Source organism: Brachyistius frenatus, unplaced genomic scaffold (assembly GCF_029030835.1).
Source record: "Brachyistius frenatus isolate BFR_SWC_R1_liver_20210118 unplaced genomic scaffold, ASM2903083v1 Contig_35, whole genome shotgun sequence".
In the NCBI taxonomy this organism is placed as follows: domain Eukaryota; kingdom Metazoa; phylum Chordata; class Actinopteri; family Embiotocidae; genus Brachyistius; species Brachyistius frenatus.
Window position 1 is genome coordinate 3,260,001 of NW_027210634.1, and position 18,037 is coordinate 3,278,037.

An 18,037-nucleotide genomic window follows, 5' to 3' on the forward strand; every position below is an offset into this window, starting at 1 on the left:
TTCCAGTGTCAGAACTTATTTTTCGAATGTTTCTAAACTCTCTGCTCGAAAACCCTGCAAAAATATTTGAGATTTTCTCGAAACTTTTAACCCGGTGACGTTTCGTCTTTGTCTCAGACGGCAGGTTTGAACACGACGGATAAAGAAATGGAGGTTCTGACTCTGAAGAACGTGTCGGTGGATGACGCCGGAGAGTACACCTGCCTGGCGGGGAACTCCATCGGGGTGTCGCACCACTCGGCGTGGCTCACGGTGATCGACGGTACGCCCCCCCCCCCCGGCGGCGCCGCTTCCGCGGACGGGAAAAAAATTGTAACGCCCGCCTGCGCTCTGCTTTCTGTCCCACCAGACCTGCCCCCCGCCCCGCCGCCCTCTCAGACCGACCTGGAGATCTTCATCTACTGCCTCGGCTTCTTCATCATCGTCATCCTCACTGCCACGGCGGTCATCTACCGGTTCTGCTGCGCGCCGAAGAAGAGCGACTTCGGCAGCCAGCTGGCCGTCCAGAAGTTGGCCAAGAGCGTCCCTCTGAGGAGACAGGTGAGGCGGGCCGGGCGAGACGGTCGGGTCGGTTGTCCCCGCTCGTCCTCCAGAACCGAGACGCTCACGTCTCTTCTCTCAGCAGGTGTCGGTGGAGTCCTCGTCCTCCCTGCAGTCCGGGATGTGTTTGATGCGTCCGTCTCGTCTCTCCAGTGCAGCCACCACCATCCTGGCCGGAGTGTCTGAGTACGAACTTCCCTACGACCCCGTGTGGGAGCTTTCTCGTGAGCGGTACGACGGCTTCTCGCCGCTGACGCGATGTCGTTTCTTCTTTGAGCATCTGGTTTTCTCACCCTCTTTTTTTAAATTTTTTTTATTCCCTCAGGTTGACTCTGGGGAAGCCTCTGGGCGAAGGCTGCTTCGGTCAGGTGGTTCTGGCCGAGGCCGTCGGGATCGACAGGAACAAACCGACACGCCTCACCAAGGTGGCGGTGAAGATGCTCAAAGGTGATTTTCTGTCATTTATACAAGATGAGTAAAGATTTGACCTTAAGGGCAAACAGCCAGTCCCAAAACCAGTCTATAACCAGTCTTAAAACCAGCCTTAAAACCAGCCTTAAAACCAGTCTTAAAACCAGTCTATAGCCAGTCTATAACCTGTCTTAAAACCAGTCTAAATCCAATCTTAAAACCAGCCTCAAAAGCAGTCTTATAAGCAGTCTTAAAACCAGTCTAAAACTAGTCTAAAACCAGTCTTAAAACCAGTCTAAACCTGTACAGGAAGTAGGAGAAATTTCCTGCAGACTGAACTAGTGTCTACAAAGTAGTTGTTTACTGAAGAAAAAAACTGTCCCACAGTTCATTGATCCGCCGCAGCGCAGAGCTCTATCCTCTCAAACCAGCTAGAATGATTCAATAATCTGAGCCTGAACCGCAAAAGGCCTTCGAAGGTTTAAAAAAAAAAAAAAAAAAAGTTGACTAAAATGTTCAAAGTGTAAAGAAAAGCCCCCCCCCCCTCCACTCGAATAAACAGACAGATTTCCTGCAGACAGAGTTTTGAGCGTCTCGCAAGTGATTTAGATTTGTGTTGACGAGTCGTCGTTGTGTGCGCAGCGGACGCCACGGAGAAGGACCTGTCCGACCTGATCTCAGAGATGGAGATGATGAAGATGATCGGCAAACACAAGAACATCATCAACCTGCTGGGCGCCTGCACTCAGGACGGTGAGTGCCGCCGCTGTGAACTTCCAGTCAAGCGCTGTGTCGGGGGTGTTCTTGTTGTTCATTTGCATGTGTCTGTTCTGTTCTGTTTTATTCTGTTCTGGGCTGGTCGGGGTCACTCTGACCGGGGAGCAGGTCCTCTGTACGTGGTGGTGGAGTACGCCTCGCAGGGGAATCTGAGGGAGTACCTGCGAGCCCGCCGGCCCGTCGGGTTGGAGTACTGGAGCGGCACGAGGCAGGCGTCGCTGGGCAGCGTGGAGGTCAGGGAGCTGGTGTCTGCCGCCTACCAGGTGGCCCGGGGAATGGCGTACCTCGCCTCCAAGAAGGTGAGCGGGCGGACGACGGACTTCTGTTTCTTTTATTGTGAAAGGAGGAGGAGGAGGAAGAGGAGGAGGAAGGGGGGGGGGGGATGTGTTGGATGAACTTTACCAACTGCGCTTCTGCTTTGCATGTTTCAGAGTCTAATAATGCAGCACAATGTCTTATTTCATTTCTTTTAATTTCTTTATATACACATGACCGGGACAGTTGTTGATTATCCCATTTAAAAAAAAAAAAGAAGAAAGAAATCTGTAAACGAAAGCAGTCGCCTGATTTTCATCTGTGCTTCCCGGTTCTTACAAAATGGCAACTCAAGTCATATGGAACATAAGACTAGTAACGATAAATTGTCGTTATATCTACCGACAAAGCAGAAAACGAGGGGCGTCTGCTGTGGTGCCCGTTGCCGCCACCGGGCGGAGCCTCTTCCCGTTTGCAGTGGCGGCGTCGAAGAAGCACGGTGCTCCGTGGCAGTCGTGTTGACGAACTCGGCGGCATGAAGCCGTTCAAATTTCTCGGAGCTGTCGGGTTTAGCAGCTGTTTCTGGTGTTCAATACTTTTTTTGTTTTTTGTCGCACATTAGAGCAGAAAAATTAATAGAAACAGAAGGTTTCTATTAATTGAAAGATTGTATCGGTTAGCCTGGCTCCGCCCACCTACCGCTTAGTGTTCGCTGTGATTATAGTCTGCAAAACCGCTGTTCGCGTTAAGGTTTGTTCAGACACTCTGAGGCGCGGACCAATCGGGGAGCAGGGGGCGTGGCTCATTGTAATAACCGTTGAAGTCCTTCCGGCAGTGGTGAAGTTGACCTTTTACTGAAAAAAAACGGGGAATTTTTTTTTTTGAAATCCTGGAGGGATTGAACAAACAAACTTAAACCCCGCCTTCGTCTTTTTCAGTGTATCCACAGAGACCTGGCCGCCCGGAACGTGCTGGTCACCGAGGACAACGTGATGAAGATCGCCGACTTCGGCCTGGCCCGAGACATCCACCACATCGACTACTACAAGAAGACGACCAACGTAAGACGGACGGGCTCCGACGGTAACGGACTGGTGTCGGTAGAACCGGCGGCGAGACGCTGACGTGTTGAATTGCTCCCGCAGGGTCGTTTACCGGTGAAGTGGATGGCGCCGGAAGCTCTATTCGATCGGATCTACACCCACCAGAGCGACGTGTGAGTCCTTAAGTACTTCCTGTTTTATGTGGGGGATCTCGTTTAACGGCTCGGTCTCGCGTCGGAATAAACGCTCGGGTCTTAGCGGCAGTTTGATGACGTCACCCGTTTGGTTTGTCAACGGCCGTTATGAAGACTTCCAAATTTTGGCGAAAGTCAATGCTCCGGTTTGGAGCAGGAAGTGACCATATTTGGGCGAGTTGGGGGTGAGGAGCAAGCGGGGGGATCTGACTATCCGATTGGATAACCTGACGATACTACGTCCCGCCCACCGGTAATCGTAACCTTGACTGCACCACAGGCCTGTCAATCAAACAGACCCCTTCCCCCTCCCACACACACACACACACACAAAAAAAACAACTACGGCATTTAGTAGCTTATTTTCTAATTAATGACAGGAGTATTTTCAAAAGGACCGCCGGAAAACTAATAAGAAGAAGCGACTTTAGCGAACAACACCGAATTATAACGTAGGGAACGGGAGTCTACGGAGGCTTTTTTTTTTTTTGGAGCCGACCTCTAGTGGCACTCGGTGGTATCGCGGCTTTAAGACGCTTCCGCGTCGGCCTCATTTTTCAGAGCCGGAAACTACGTCCACTGTAACATACAGTCCCTCGCAATTACTTCCTCATTTATTTACTTTTATTTATTTTTTTTTTTTTTTGTCATGCCGTCGCTTGCGGTGCCGCAGGTGGTCGTTTGGAGTCCTGCTGTGGGAGATCTTCACCCTCGGCGGCTCTCCTTACCCCGGCGTCCCCGTGGAGGAGCTCTTCAAGCTGCTGAAGGAGGGACACCGCATGGAGAAACCGTCGACGTGTCCTCAGGAGCTGTGAGTTCATCCGAACGACCCCGATTTCCCCCCCCCCCCCCCCCCCCAAAAAAAAACTCCGGCGGTCAATTTTCATTACTCGACACTTTGGAACTCCCCCCCTCCGTGAACTCTCGCTTCGTGTTTCTCAGGTATCTGACGATGAGAGACTGCTGGCACGCCGTCCCGTCGCATCGACCCACTTTCCAGCAGCTGGTGGAAGATTTAGATCGAACGCTTTCCCTCACGGCTAACGAGGTAAACGCGTTCTTCAGGCTTTTTTTTTGTTTTTATCCCGGGGGGAGGGGAACGCACCGAACCATCCGTCTTCCACTGTTTGTCTATAGATTTCAAAAGGATATTTTCAGACAGTTCGGTGCTAATAACTCACAATAACGACTAGAAAGTGTTCGTTCTGAATCACCCGCTGGTTATATTCAAGTTTTAATAACAAATATAAAAAAGTAATATCTTTAAAAAAAAAAATGAAAATAACTGTTCATAATGTAACTTCCTGTTGTCACATTTTGCTTTTATCAATGCGTCACCGTTTCCTCTTCAGCAGGGTGTAAGACGTTTTTAACCATTTGTGTTGTGATTTATCAATCAGCCCTGTTCGTGAAATCTTTTGATGAATTTTTTTTTTTTTTTTTTTTTTATGCACAAAATGGAAAAACTAGCATTCAAACAGCTGCCGAGTCATCAAGCTGCGACACATCGATTTATAGTATTTATCCAACAAACCCTCAGCAGAACGTTCCAGAAACAGGAAGTAGTTTTGTTAGTTCAACTGTCCGTCTTTCACATCGTTTCCGGTTTAAGTTTTTTTTTTTTTTATAGTTTTTTTTTCCAATAACATTTTGTCACAGTTCTCGCCTTCATGTGTGAGACATGATTTCGTTTTTTGGTTCACGTTTTTATCGTAAAAATGTTCTTCAAGAAATATTTTTGTTGACGAGATAAACCGCGAACTTTTCAGCAGCGCAAGCTCAGGCTGTTTGTCTTTTTTGGAAATGTTGTGGAACTAAAAGGTTCCTTCAGCTTTTTGTTAACCGTTAAGAGTTTCCCTTAGCGGACGATTTCTTCTGCCGCTCCAAAAAAACCTAAACGACTTAGTAGTTTGTTTTTTTTTAAATGACTAAAACGAGTCCCGATTCGATCGAGCAGGGGGGAAAAAAAAAAAAGGCGTCCAACAGAACCAGAACCAGCCGGTGGAGGCAGATATTCTCCACCTTCCGGTTCTGGTTCTGTTGGACGTTTTATTCCCCCCCCCCTTCCTGTCCCTCACGTGGGAACCGCTGACTTGATGAAAATGCAGGATTTCAGTGACAGCTGGGCAGTTTCTAATAGTCTTTGTTTTACCAGCTGTAACCTGCAAGCCTGCCCGTTTCTGCCTCTTCCTCCTCAGGAGTACCTGGACCTGTCCGCCCCCCTCATCCAGTACTCCTCGATCGGGCCCTCCGGCTCGGTTCAGTCCTGCTCCTCCGCATAATCGTCGGGAGGAGGGGGACCTCCTCTCCTTCCTGCATCGCCTTTCCTCCCGTTTCCTGTGCGGCGGCGGGCGGGCGGGCGGGCGGGCGGCGGCGGCGGCCCCGGACGGAGGGAGCTCAGACGAGCCGCTCCGCTGCAGCCTGATGTGAAGAACATCTGGACTGATCTGGACTTGAGCTGGACTCCCCAGACGGGAAACACGGCGAGTCACTTCCCACCGGGTGAAGAGAACTGTGATGAGACTGCGGACTCCCTGCGCTTGAATAATAACGTGTGAATATTGTAAATAAATAGTTTTGTTATATGGACGACCGAACGGGAAGTGAAAGAGAGAAATCAAGTGGGAACGAGATCAGAACCCCCCTCCCAAAAAAAAAAAAAAAAAAAAAATCAAAATAATAGTTTTTTACCCTCTGCTGCCTCCTGAATCCCTCTGGAACTTTTTTGGGGGGGTTTTCTTTGTGCGTTCGATTCCTTTCTCGGTTAATTTCCTGGTTCGGTCCTCTGCAGTCAGGTGATGTTGCCAAAGACGACAGCGGTGTTCATGTCTAACGTTGTACTTCTTCCCCCCGGCCGTTACGCAACATGCTCCTACATGAACGTGTAAAAAACAAACCGATTAACAGTATTAAAAGGATTTTTTTTTTTTCAATTGTTTAATGTGATGCAATTTCATGGGGGAAAAAAAACATGCTCTGACCTGATCTAATGTTCACATGGTGATCGAGGATAGAAAAACACGTCGGTTAGAATTTTGTTTTGCCGGTTTCCTCAAAATTAAAACAAAACAACAACAGACAAAAAACTGCTGACGCACAAATGCTGTAAAACTGACTGGGAAAAAAAAAAAAAATCCATTTATTCATTAAATAGAAGCGTCAGCAGCTCGGGATACATCGGAGCCAAGCAGCAACCACCAATGACGTCACCTGTCCGTTTGTAAGCTGCTGTTCTAAAACCTCGAGTTTGGAATTTCAGCCTTTGGCCATCTTGTTGTTTTTTTTAAGCCAGAAGTGACCATATTTGGACCATATTGGGAGGAGCTAGAGGGGGATCTGATTGACACTATGCCGCGCCTACTTGTACCAAAAACCTGACTGCACCCCAAGGCCTGTCAATCAAACCAGCCCTGCCCCCAAATACAGCTGTGTTTTGACTACTAATATTTAATGAATGCTCAAATTATTTCTAGAAGGAGGGAATTTTTCTAATGACGTCACGATGACTTGTGGAAAACATTTACTGACTTTGTACTTCAGGAGAGAACTTGATGCTTTTTTTTAATGGGAGCCTATTGGAGCCCCTGGTGGCCCTCAGTGTTATTACACTTCAGGGACTCATGTCAGACCCAGAAGCTACGTCCACTTTTATATATAGTCTATGGGTGCAGTCGGTGTTGCTGGTGTAGGCGGGCGGGGCATATTGCCCCCAAAGCTCCTCCCCTAGCTCGTCCAAATATGGTCACCTCTGGCGACGAACAAAATGTCAGACTGGAGGCCTCAAAACCCAACAGGTGATGTCGCTATTGGTTGCCGCAATTGTTTCGAGCCAGCCCCCGGTGGCCGTCTGTGGTACTACGCTTTTAACGTACTTTATTATCGGCTCGTGTGTGTGTGTGTGTGTGTGTGTGTGTGTGTGTGTGTGTGTGTGTGTGTGTGTGTGTGTGTGTGTGTGTGTGTGTGTGTGTGTGTGTGTCTGAAGGACGACCTTGGAGATGGCGTAAAAAGTCCCGCAGCCTCCCAACAGGAGCCGAGGGCCAGCTGGATGTGATGCTGTGACGGATGATACTCTGCATCATCTGTCACTCAAAAACCCAACTTCATCTGCAGAGCCCCCGAAGCAGCGTTTTCCTCCCACCGAGAGGAAACGTCATACAGACCTTCAATCCGAGGCGTTTTCCTTCCGTCTGCTGCTCGTCGATGACGTCGCGAATACAAAACCTCCCCTTCCTGCAGAGACGGCTCGCGTTCTCAGACTGTTTACCTGCATGTCGGCATTTATCCGACAGCACCTCCGCACACTTAGTTTAGTCTTCTGCTGTAATAACCATCAATCCAATTGTCTCGTTTTTTTTTTTTTTGTTTGTTTGTTTTTTCCTAGTTTTGCTCAAAACCTTTCAGTAAACACACAGACACACAGCCGAGTGTTTTCCTGCTCAACTCCGGTTCCTGTAAACGAGGCCGTTAACGCGGCCGCCCGACCCGCTGTGAGGAACAACCGACATCCCCCCCCCCCCCCACCCCGCCCAAAACACTTCCGGCAGGATGGAAAAGGAGGCCTGCTTCCCTGATGGGATGGTTAATGAGCCGTGACTCCCGGCGCCTCTTCACGCCTCGAGGGGCCAACGGAGGTGTTGTTTACGGCCCAGACCAGGTGACCGGTGTCGGAGGTGTCGCCGGACTTTTATCCAAAACACTTCTTTTCTGTGTGCAGAACAAGACACAAAACAATACACAAATGGTTCTGTTGATCCTCCAGATTTGTGTCAACACTTTTTACCACTGTAAATTCAGTGAGTTTAATTTTTAATTCTCTTGTCTAGTTTTCAGCAGATTTATCGTTTCATTCTATATTGTAACTCTATTTTATTTGGTTTTATTAATGTGTTGTCTTGTTCTTATGCATTTTATTCTTTATTTTATTTTATTTATTTTTTTTAATGACTTTTTAACACTTTTTAAGATCTCAGGACTCCGAAACATGGAAACGTGCTGCTGTGAGTTTTAAACTGAATTTTTGTTTTGTTTTGTTTTTTGTTTCTGCTGCAGGAAACGAAGCTCAAGTCAAACTGTGATGAGTCTGAGACAAACGACAGACTTATGGGGGAGATTTAAGATGCAGTCCCGCCCCCTGGTGGCAGCTATCGGTGGTGAACAAAGGACACATCTTTTATTAAGTAGCAATGCAACACGAAAAATACTTTTACTATTATTTATAAATAAAAGTCCTTCATTCATAAAGTTAAATAATTTTTTTATGTAGAGAATGCATTCATTATTGGATGATTCATCGTTGCTGATGCTTTTGTGTACGTGTTTCATTTTATTTTGGTGGTTGATAAAAAAAAAATATTTTTTAGGAAAACAAATTTAATGTAAAATTCTAATGTTCAAAATTGCTTCCATCAAAGTGGAAGATAAAAAATACACACAAAAAAGTATTCGACTTCCGTTTGTTAAATGTAATTAGTGACTTCACACTAATAATCCACCATTTTTACATCGCTTTCATTTAAAAAAAAAAAATCGACAATATAATCCTGCTGGTTGTTCTGGGTTACTCGTCGAAAGTGTTATTCACGTTCCTGAAAGTCTTTCACAATAAAAGCTTTGTTATGAAATGAAGGGTTTCTGCCTTCTGAAACACTAGAGGGCTTTTAATTTGAAATGTATACAGGAAGTGTTCAGTTAACATGCAGTAACTTTAATTTTTTGATTTATTGAACTGCAAACAATTTATTTCCTCATTTGGAGGTGGGAAAAAAGGGCGGAGCATCGTTCTGGTGCGCTCGGCGTCACAGAAAAAATTAAATCGCAGGTGGCGCCCATTTAGCGAAGTGTTTTCAATTAGCTGGCAGGGATTGTTCCTTCTGGAGAGAGTAGGCGGAGCTTACGCAACACGCTGGCTTGATGTCACACAGACAACACTTTGGTCTCTGAGAAGTGAAGTTTAAAAACACAGCCGCAGTTCCTGCTTATCGCCACAGGTGGCGCCAAAGAACAAAACAGATCGTCAAGCTTGTAACTTTAACTGTAACTGCATTAACTCGTGTTTTGTTTTGTCTATTCGTCTTCAGCAGAAACAGGTTGTGAAGGAAACGCCGACTTGTCATCAGTCGGTGAATTTATTAGCAAATTACTCTTTTATTTCTAGATTATTTGTGTGGTTGATTAATAAAAAATCAACAACAAAAAAAAATCACACAAGTCAAAATCAGTCATATCGCATTGTTTATTTCTAACACGAACCAGCCGAGTCGGCTCCAGATTTTTTGCCCTCCACATTAATCAACATTTTAAAAACATCACATACAAGTTTATACATTGATCTCAGACCGGTGGCGGGGGGCGGAGTCAAAAGAGCTCCACGACCAGCGCGGAAACGTCCTCTGATCCTCCAACGCCTCCTTTACAAATACACAGCAAAGACGGCCTCATAAATTAACTCATTAAAGACAATAAATATAGATCATAATCAGACTTTTTAAAATGTCTTGATTCCTTCTGAATAATAATAACAACAACAACAACAACAACACATTAACACTAATTATTCCCCAAACCCCCGTCTAAAGCTCTCTGCTGTGAAAGGTAGTCGTGCTGCAGGTGTGTGCGTGGAAACAACATTCAGTGTGTGTGTGTGTGTGTTTAATTCGAGTGTGTGTGTGTGTGTGTGTGTGTGTGTGTGTGTGTGCGCGTGCGCGTGTGTCGTCGTCTACTCGTCGGCGTTAACCCCGCCCTCCCTCTCCCGGTCGTCCACGGATCTCTTCCTGGCGAACAGGTGGGTGGGGTCCCGGCCCCTGAAGCCCGGCTGGACGTTGAACACGGGCATGTTCCTCCAGGTGGACGGGTTGCTGAAGGCGGCCGAGCCGGAGCCGGCGGCGCACGGTTTGTTCTGGACGAGCTGCAGGAAGGTCTCCATGTCGGGGCCCAGCCGGGCGACGATGCCGGCCTTCACCGCCGCCACCGTCTGCTCGTCGCAGCTCTGCAGCGTCTGCAGGAGGGTGCTGTAGTACCTGGATGGGGGGGGGGGGTGGACGACGCAAAGTCAGGCGCGGGTAGGGGGGATAGGGAGACATTTTTAAAAGTCAGGCGCGGAAAAAGTTATAAATTTGGGAAAGCTCGGCGCGCTGACGCGACAAACGTTATTTTTGTGTTCCGGTGGCGTTAATAAATGTTTTCCACTTTTCGTTGCGTCCGGTGACTCACCTGTTGGGGAAGTGAGTCGGCACCTGCACCACCTCTCCGATGGCGTCCGGGTTGGTGCGAGCCACGGTGCAGATGTCCAGACTTCCGTAACATTCCTCCTGCACCTTTTTTTTTTTTAAAAGAGACGGAAACGATGTGAGCGAACAACTGAGGAGCGTTTTTTATCACTGAGCGTGTTTACATGAACATGTGCTAATGCTAACCAACTTAGGCTAACCAACTTAGGCTAACACTAACCAAATTAGGCTAAAGCTAACCAACTTAGGTTAAGGCTAACCAACTTAGGCTAAGGCTAACCAACTTAGGTTAAGGCTAACCAACTTAGGCTAACACTAACCAACTTAGGCTAAGGCTAACCAACTTAGGTTAAGGCTAACCAACTTAGGCTAACCAACTTAGGCTAACACTAACCAACTTAGGCTAAAGCTAACCAACTTAGACTAAGGCTAACCAACCTAGGCTAAAGCTAACCAACTTAGGTTAAGGCTAACCAACTTAGGCTAACCAACTTAGGTTAAGGCTAACCAACTTAGGCTAAGGCTAACCAACTTAGGTTAAGGCTAACCAACTTAGGCTAACCAACTTAGGCTAACATTAACCAACTTAGACTAAGGCTAACCAACTTAGGCTAAAGCTAACCAACATAGGCTAACCAACTAAGGCTAACCAACTTAGGCTAAGGTTCCCCAGATGAAGCTAGCGCTAACATGTCCCAGGTCATGATAGGAGCAGATAAGTCAGTCGATCTATATTTTTGTTGAAGGACTCTCATGGACACGTAAACTCTGAGCTCACTGACCTCAGCGATCATTCTCTGGAAGATGTTGCAGCGGCGGATGGTCTGGGAGACTTTCCCCGTGATCCCCTGGGAGATGCAGTGCAGACTCTTCTTGACAAACGTTTTACCCTGCAGAGCAAACACACGACAGGTTAGACGGACGGACGGCAGGTGGAGGGGACAGTTGGGACAGATGGACAGTTGGACGAGCTGGGAGGATGGGGAGGGAGGGGGGGGGGTCTGACCTCGGTGTTGAAGCTGGCCGCTGAGTGGAGGAACAGTTCGCAGATCTCGTGCATCCCGTCGGTGTCGCAGGTGGAGTTTTCCAGACAGGAGAAGAATCCGCAGCCGACAGCCACGGCGCCGCTCAAACATCTGGCCACATCAGCTGCGGGGGGGGACACGTACGCGTTTTATCACCTGAGGAATACCTGAGCACAGTTTCCAATTCGGCTAACGGACTGGGGCTAAATCTAACGGGCAGAAAGAAGCGATCATTTAAACTGGAAACGTGAAAATGTTTTAACTTTTGCAAGACAAATTTAAATAAATAAATATAATCAAAATTAAATATAAATATAATTTTTAAAAATGTAATAAATTTGTAGCTCTAACGACCCAATTTCTTTTCTAAATCTATTAATCGTTAAAATAATCAATTATTGAATCAATTGGGGGAAATAATCAACCTTTTAATTCATAAAGAAAATGTCCCGTTAATTGCAGTCCATATGAAATACCAACAAAAGAAAAATCCTACATTTTATACACGTTGCTTTTACTCAGTTAGATTTTTACAGTGTGGAACCCTTTTACTTTACCTTAAGTTGTGGAATAAATGGAGATCAATGGTGGAAGAAGTATTTTTGTTTTTACTTTAAAAAAAAAAATACAACAACATAGTGTGTAATATAAAGTGTCTCATTAAAAGTTAAAGTCTTGTTTTGTTTTTTTCATTTTCCAAGTATTCGCAAAATGTTATTGAAGTTTTGGGTAATTTTGGTGGCAAAAAAAAAAAAAAAAAAATCGGTGAATTAAATCAGAATTTAAATTGATAAAGAAAACGATCGGTTGCAGACGGCAGTAAAATCCGACTTTAAGTTTCTGCTCACATACTTTTACTTAAGTTAAGGATGTAAACACTTTTATGACACAAACTATGAATGAGAAGCTGCTGGATCTGGAACTCACTCGGGCTGTTGGCGGAGAAGCGGGCCCGGCGGGGGGCGGCCTCCTCCGGCAGCATCTCGAAGGAGGCTGCTGCCGAGCTGACGGTGAGGAGGAGGAGGAGGAGCAGAGCGGAGCCGGGCAGCATCGTGTCTCGAGGTGAGGACGGAGGAGGAGGAGGGTGGTGGTGGTGGTGGTCTGGTCTGGTCTGGTTGGTTTGGTTTGGTCTGGTCTGGTCTGGTCTGGTTTGGTTTGGTTTGGTTTGGTCTGGTCTAGTCTGTCTGGTCTGTCTCAGTCCACAACCTGGTATTTATGCGAAGCCCTCCCGGGACTGACCAATCAGAGCGCGCCTTGTCCACGGGGGCGCAGTTAATGGTTTATTCGCGGGTGTAATGAACCCACAGAGCTAATTGGATATTTCCACTCAAAACCACAAGTCACAACGGAATTTCCGAGCAGCAGTAAACTCCCGGGATAATTTTAGACTTTGTGTTTTTAATTAGTTTCTTTCTTTCTTTCTTTTTTTTTTTTTTTTTTTTTTTTAAAAAAGGAAACCCAGTGGGCTGCAGGCGAGACAATCATTCAGACACCTTAGGTCATGTTGTATCGTGTTAAAACAGTTGTGATATTAATGGAACTGATGTAATTTGGATGTGAAATGTTTCTTTAAAAGTCTGGACTTGTGTTAACAGACGTTAACTTTAATCAAGAAATGGAAAAAAAAACAAAAAACGATTCAGTGAGTCACTCTGTGGGTTACGAGTTGACGTGAGTCCACACTTGTAAACATTTTGGGAAATGAATCATGCCGAATTATCTGTTAGCATCTTTTGTTTGATATATTACTCTGAAGAACCGACAGTTAGTACTGAATTACTTAAATATCGAAGAAAACGTAAAAACATGAAGATTCTCAGGCGAGTTCTGAAGCGTCTTTTTTCGGGTTTATGGATGTTTATTCTGGCTGTACATCAGAGGTAATGATGTCTTCTGAAAGTTTCAGGCCACACAAAATTTAAATGTATGTTTCACGAGTGTTTAGGTTTTACTGAGTTATGACTCCGATTTTTGTTTAAACTTCGAGAATATGATCAAAAAAACAAACAAAAAAAACAATAATACACAACAACCATCTAAAAAAATTGAAAGTTGAATTTTTTTTCTTCAAAAAAAATTGGCTGGTAAAAAATAAATAAAATCCTAAATTATAACTAGTTTGCACTTATTTTTCTCCTTCTTGATTATCATGACAACGTTTTTTGATTACTGACTAGTAAAAAAAAAATACCACAAAAAAAAAAGAATAAATTCTTAAATCAACATTTTTAAACACGATAATCTGCAGAAAAAGTTGGAATAAAATTAGTCAATGAAACGTGTATTTTGTGTTTTTTTTGAGCGACTCATGGCCCTGTTATCTATAATTTAAGAAAAAAAATCTTTCTAAAATTAGCAGGACTAAAGGGTAACGGGTGCATTTGTTTTCAATTCCAGTCACATCTCCCGGTTTTCCTGTGCGGTGTTTCAATGAGTGGCCACAGCAGGAAGTGACGAACACAAGTTCCCTGAAGTTTGTTTAACTTGTCACTTGAGTCATTTTATTTTACTTCAAAGTTATTTTGTGTTTTTTAAGTTGTTGTTTTTTTATTATTTGTGCATTATTTTGGTTGAATTAATTAATTAATTTTTGTATTATTTTTTTTTTGTCTCTTTAATGTAGTTTTCTTGTACCACTTTGTGTCTCTTTATGGTCTTTTAGCATCTCGTTAAAGTTATTTTCTGTTTTATTCTGGTAGTTGTTTGTCATTTGGTTTATATTGCATCTCTTTAAAGCCGCTTTGTAGATAATTTGGGTCGCTTTGTGTATGTCTGTGGTGGCGGGGTGTGGTTAGCTCAGCTGCAGGGGGGGGGAGTGATGGAGTGGTTCAGAGGCAGGCAGGGCAGGAGAGCGCCAGTGTAGCACATCTGGGCTACCGTGGGGTTCCTCGGAAACACAAACGACCCGCTGAGCCACAAAGTTCGTTTTACGGTTGCTTTTATTTCGTAACACACACACACTTGCTGCTCTCGATTCCGGCGCTCTCCTGCCCTGCCTCCGAGCGTCCGTCCAGTCGCTGCCTTCCTCCCCTCATCACCAGGCCCTGCTCACTTATCAAGGAGAGAAAACAATCCCCTGATTCAATTCAGCTGTGCCAATTATCCTTCTCCCGGCACCGTTCCCTGAACCACTCCATCACTCTCTCCCCCCTGCAGCTGAGCTAATCACATACCCCCACCGGCCGACTTAGGCCGGGGAGCCATCCGGCCTAACAGTCATCTCTGCGCCCCCGGCCTATGGACCACCTTGAAGTTAAAAGGCTGTAATGCCAGATACCACCGAGTGATCCGGGTGTTGGTATCCTTCATGCGGTGGAGCCACTGCAGCGGAGCATGGTCCGAACAGAGGGTGAATGGACGTCCCAGGAGGTAGTACCGCAGGGAGTCGACCGCCCACCGCATGGCCAGGCACTCCTTCTCCACCGTATTGTACCTGGCCTCCCTCTCCGACAGTTTCCGGCTGATGTAAAGGACGGGGCGGTCAACCCCCCGGCACCTCCTGGGACAAAACGGCCCCCAGCCCTCGGTTCTAGGCATCAGTCTGCAGGGTAAAGGGAAGAGAAGTTAGGTGTGTGAAGGAGCGGTTCCCCACAGAGCCTGTTTTACCTTCTCAACCGCCCGCTGGCACTGCTCCGTCCACTGGACCGGATCTGAGGCACCTTTCCGGGTCAGGTCGGTCAAGGGGCTGGTCAACTCCGCGAAGATGAACCGTCTATAATAACCCGCCAGCCCCAAAAACCGCCTCACCTCTTTTTTCGTCTTGGGCCGCGGCCGGGCAGGCTGCGGTAGCAGCAGTCTTGTCCACCTGAGGGCGCACCTGCCCGCCGCCCAAGTGGTACCCCAGATACCGTACCTCCCTCCGCCCAACTGAACACTTTACTGGGTTGGCGGTGAGCCCCGCCTGCCTCAGGGACTCCAGCACTGCGCCCACCCGCTGCACATGCTCCGCCCAGGCGGTGCTGTGGATGATGACATCATCCAGGTAGGCGACCGCATATGCAGCGTGCGGACACAGCACCCGGTCCATGAGGCGTTGGAAAGTGGCCGGGGCACCGAACAACCCAAAGGGAAGCGTGGTGAATTGGTATAACCCAAACAGAGTGGAGAAGGCCGTTTTTTCCTTGGCCTCTGGCAAGAGAGGAATCTGCCAGTAGCCCTTGGTTAGATTCAGTGTCGTAAAAAAACGCGCAGTGCCCAGTCAGTCCAGGAGTTCGTCGACCCAGGGCATTGGGTACGCATCAAATCGTGACACATCATTCACCCTGCGATAGTCCACACAGAACCGTATAGATCCATCCTTCTTAACAACAAAAACAATGGGGCTACACCAGGCACTGTTGGACTCTTCTATTACTCCCATCTCCAGCATAGCAGCCAATTCCCTCTGAACAATTTTTCTCTTGTGTTCAGGTAACCTGTAGGGTCGCGACCGCACCGTCACGCCCGGGGGCGTCTCAATGTGATGTACTATGAGGTCTGTGCGACCTGGCAGGAGGGAGAACACATCAGCAAACTGCTTCTGCAACTGGGCAACGTCTGTTCTCTGGGTCCCGGAGAGATGGGCGTCGAAAGGGAGCTCCTCTCCCTCAGATACCGTGGACACCAGAGAAACAGGCGCCGTCTCTCTCCATATTTTTAGGAGGTTGAGGTGGTAGATCTGTGTAGCTCCGCCCCTGTCAGATCGCACCACTTCATAGTCGACGTCCCCCACTCGCCGTGTGACCACAAAGGGCCTTTGCCACTTGGCGAGGGGTTTTGAGCTGGAAGAAGGAAGCAATACAAGTATCTTTTCTCCTGGTGTGTGTGAATTGCCTCAGCTTGGCCCCTCTGTTGTACAGCCGTTGTTGACGTTCCTGGGCAAATTCTCAGGTGACATCTGACCCAGTGTGTGGAGTTTTGCTCGCAGGTCCAGGACGTATTGAATTTAATTTCTGCAGGGGTTCGGACCCTCCTCCCAGTTTTCCTTAAGCAGGTCGAGCACCCCCGTTGGTTTCCTGCCAAACAGCAGCTCGAAGGGAGAAAATCCCGTAGAGGCCTGGGGGATCTCCCGCACTGCAAACAACAGAGGATCAAGCCATTTATCCCAATTACGTCCATCGTCGTGTATGAATTTACGAATCATGGTTTTTAACGTCTTAATCAGACGCTCCACAAGACCGTCGGTCTGTGGGTGATAAACACTGGTCCGAATAGATTTAACTCCCAGTAAGTCGTAAAGTTCCCTCAGTGTTCGTGACATGAACTGGGTGTCCTGGTCAGTCAGAATCTCTTTCGGAATTCCGACTCGGGAGATGACCTGAAACAGAGCCTGTGCAACACTCTTTGCAGAAATGCTACGCAACGGCACTGTCTCTGGATATCGGGTTGCGTAATCCGCTAGAACTAACACAAAGCGATATCCGCGTGCGCTCCGGGTGAGCCGCCTGGAAAATTATTTCCCAACGGCTTTTTGGCACCAACAACTGGGTGTTTTCCTCTCCTGTTTGAGTGTCACGACTCACTACACAATCTGTCCCTAATCAATGAAAAGTGCGGGTATGACGGCGCTGCGTCAGGGCGCACCAGCTGACCATCAACTTTTATCACTTGGTCAAAGGCGAAGCGTAGAGTATCGTCCCGAGACTGCTCAAGTGGAAAATCCTCCATGGAGCGTAATTCGGGAACCGGCAGCTTAGCCTTCCGGAAGTTCCTCCGGGGGTCCTCAAGGAACAGGCCTTACCGGTCTATAATGACCCTCTTTACATCCCTGTAGATGTGTCTGGCCCCCGGTGGCAGCCCGGTGCATTGCCGCGATCCCGCCCAGCATCTGCCCCAGCGCAACGATCGGCTGCATCGGTGTTTCACTCTGCTGTCCGCCTGTCTCCATGCCCCCACATTGGGCACCAGTGTAGCACGTCTGGGCTACCGTGGGGGTTCCTCGGAGACACAAACGACCCGCTGAGCCACAAAGTTCGTTTTACGGTTGCTTTTATTTCGTAACACACACACTTGCTGCTCTCGATTCCGGCGCTCTCCTGCCCGTCCAGTCGCTGCCTTATTTTAGTCGTTTGGTGTCTCATTTTAGATGTTTTTTATTAATCTACTTTTGGTCATTTTGTCTCTAGTTTTGATTCTTTTGCATCTAATTTTGGTCGTTTTGTGTTATTTTTGGTCGCTTGGTGTCCGATTTGAGTATTTTTGCAGCTAATTTTGATTATTTTTCGTGTCATTTTGGTCGTTTTGTGTCCAATTTTGTTTGTTTCGCTTGTCACTTGAGTCTTTTTGTGTCTTGAAAATGATTTTGTGCCTAATTTGGTTTCTATTTGTTCCTTTAAGGTTGTTTCTCCTGTTATTTTGTGTCTAATTTGGTCGTTTATTGGCCTTTCTGGGGCATTTTGTAGGTGAAGACCAGGGCCCCTCTGACTTTTTCAGGCCCTCTGTCGCCTCTCTGACCCGTCCACGCTGTAGCTGCGAGGTATTTTGTTGTGGAAGTGGAAAACTGTGTGTCTTATCTCAGTCAACTGTGAGAGAGTTGTTTTAGGAAGCGGCTGCTTTTCCATCTCGCAGGAAGCGCTGAACCTTGCACG

General features: G+C 47.0%; 2 protein-coding genes across 4 annotated transcripts in view; one reads left to right on the forward strand and one right to left on the reverse strand.

Moving 5' to 3' along the window:
• Positions 1-6,116, forward strand: part of fgfr1b (fibroblast growth factor receptor 1b) — a 16,332-nt gene extending 10,216 nt beyond the window's left edge. The window contains exons 7-17 of one of the 3 annotated variants that reach the window (XM_069700995.1): positions 118-262; positions 350-540; positions 626-726; positions 866-987; positions 1,594-1,704; positions 1,837-2,027; positions 2,922-3,044; positions 3,129-3,199; positions 3,894-4,031; positions 4,163-4,268; positions 5,419-6,116. In XM_069700995.1, the coding sequence (XP_069557096.1) occupies positions 118-262; positions 350-540; positions 626-726; positions 866-987; positions 1,594-1,704; positions 1,837-2,027; positions 2,922-3,044; positions 3,129-3,199; positions 3,894-4,031; positions 4,163-4,268; positions 5,419-5,502 (1,383 nt within the window). In that variant the 3' untranslated portion in view covers positions 5,503-6,116. Of the gene's footprint in view, positions 1-117; positions 541-625; positions 772-865; positions 988-1,593; positions 1,705-1,836; positions 2,028-2,921; positions 3,045-3,128; positions 3,200-3,893; positions 4,032-4,162; positions 4,269-5,418 lie in introns of all 3 variants that reach the window. The other 2 variants (XM_069700994.1, XM_069700993.1) reach the window with 2 other exon arrangements.
• A 3,720-nt stretch (positions 6,117-9,836) lies between these two features.
• Positions 9,837-12,522, reverse strand: stc1l (stanniocalcin 1, like). Its single transcript, XM_069700778.1, has 5 exons — positions 12,399-12,522; positions 11,453-11,595; positions 11,229-11,336; positions 10,430-10,533; positions 9,837-10,236 (listed from the first exon to the last, which is right to left on the reverse strand). Exons 1-5 carry the CDS (start codon positions 12,520-12,522, stop codon positions 9,936-9,938), a joined length of 780 nt encoding a protein of 259 aa, XP_069556879.1. The 3' UTR covers positions 9,837-9,935.
• Between the last annotated feature and the right edge of the window lie 5,515 nt (positions 12,523-18,037).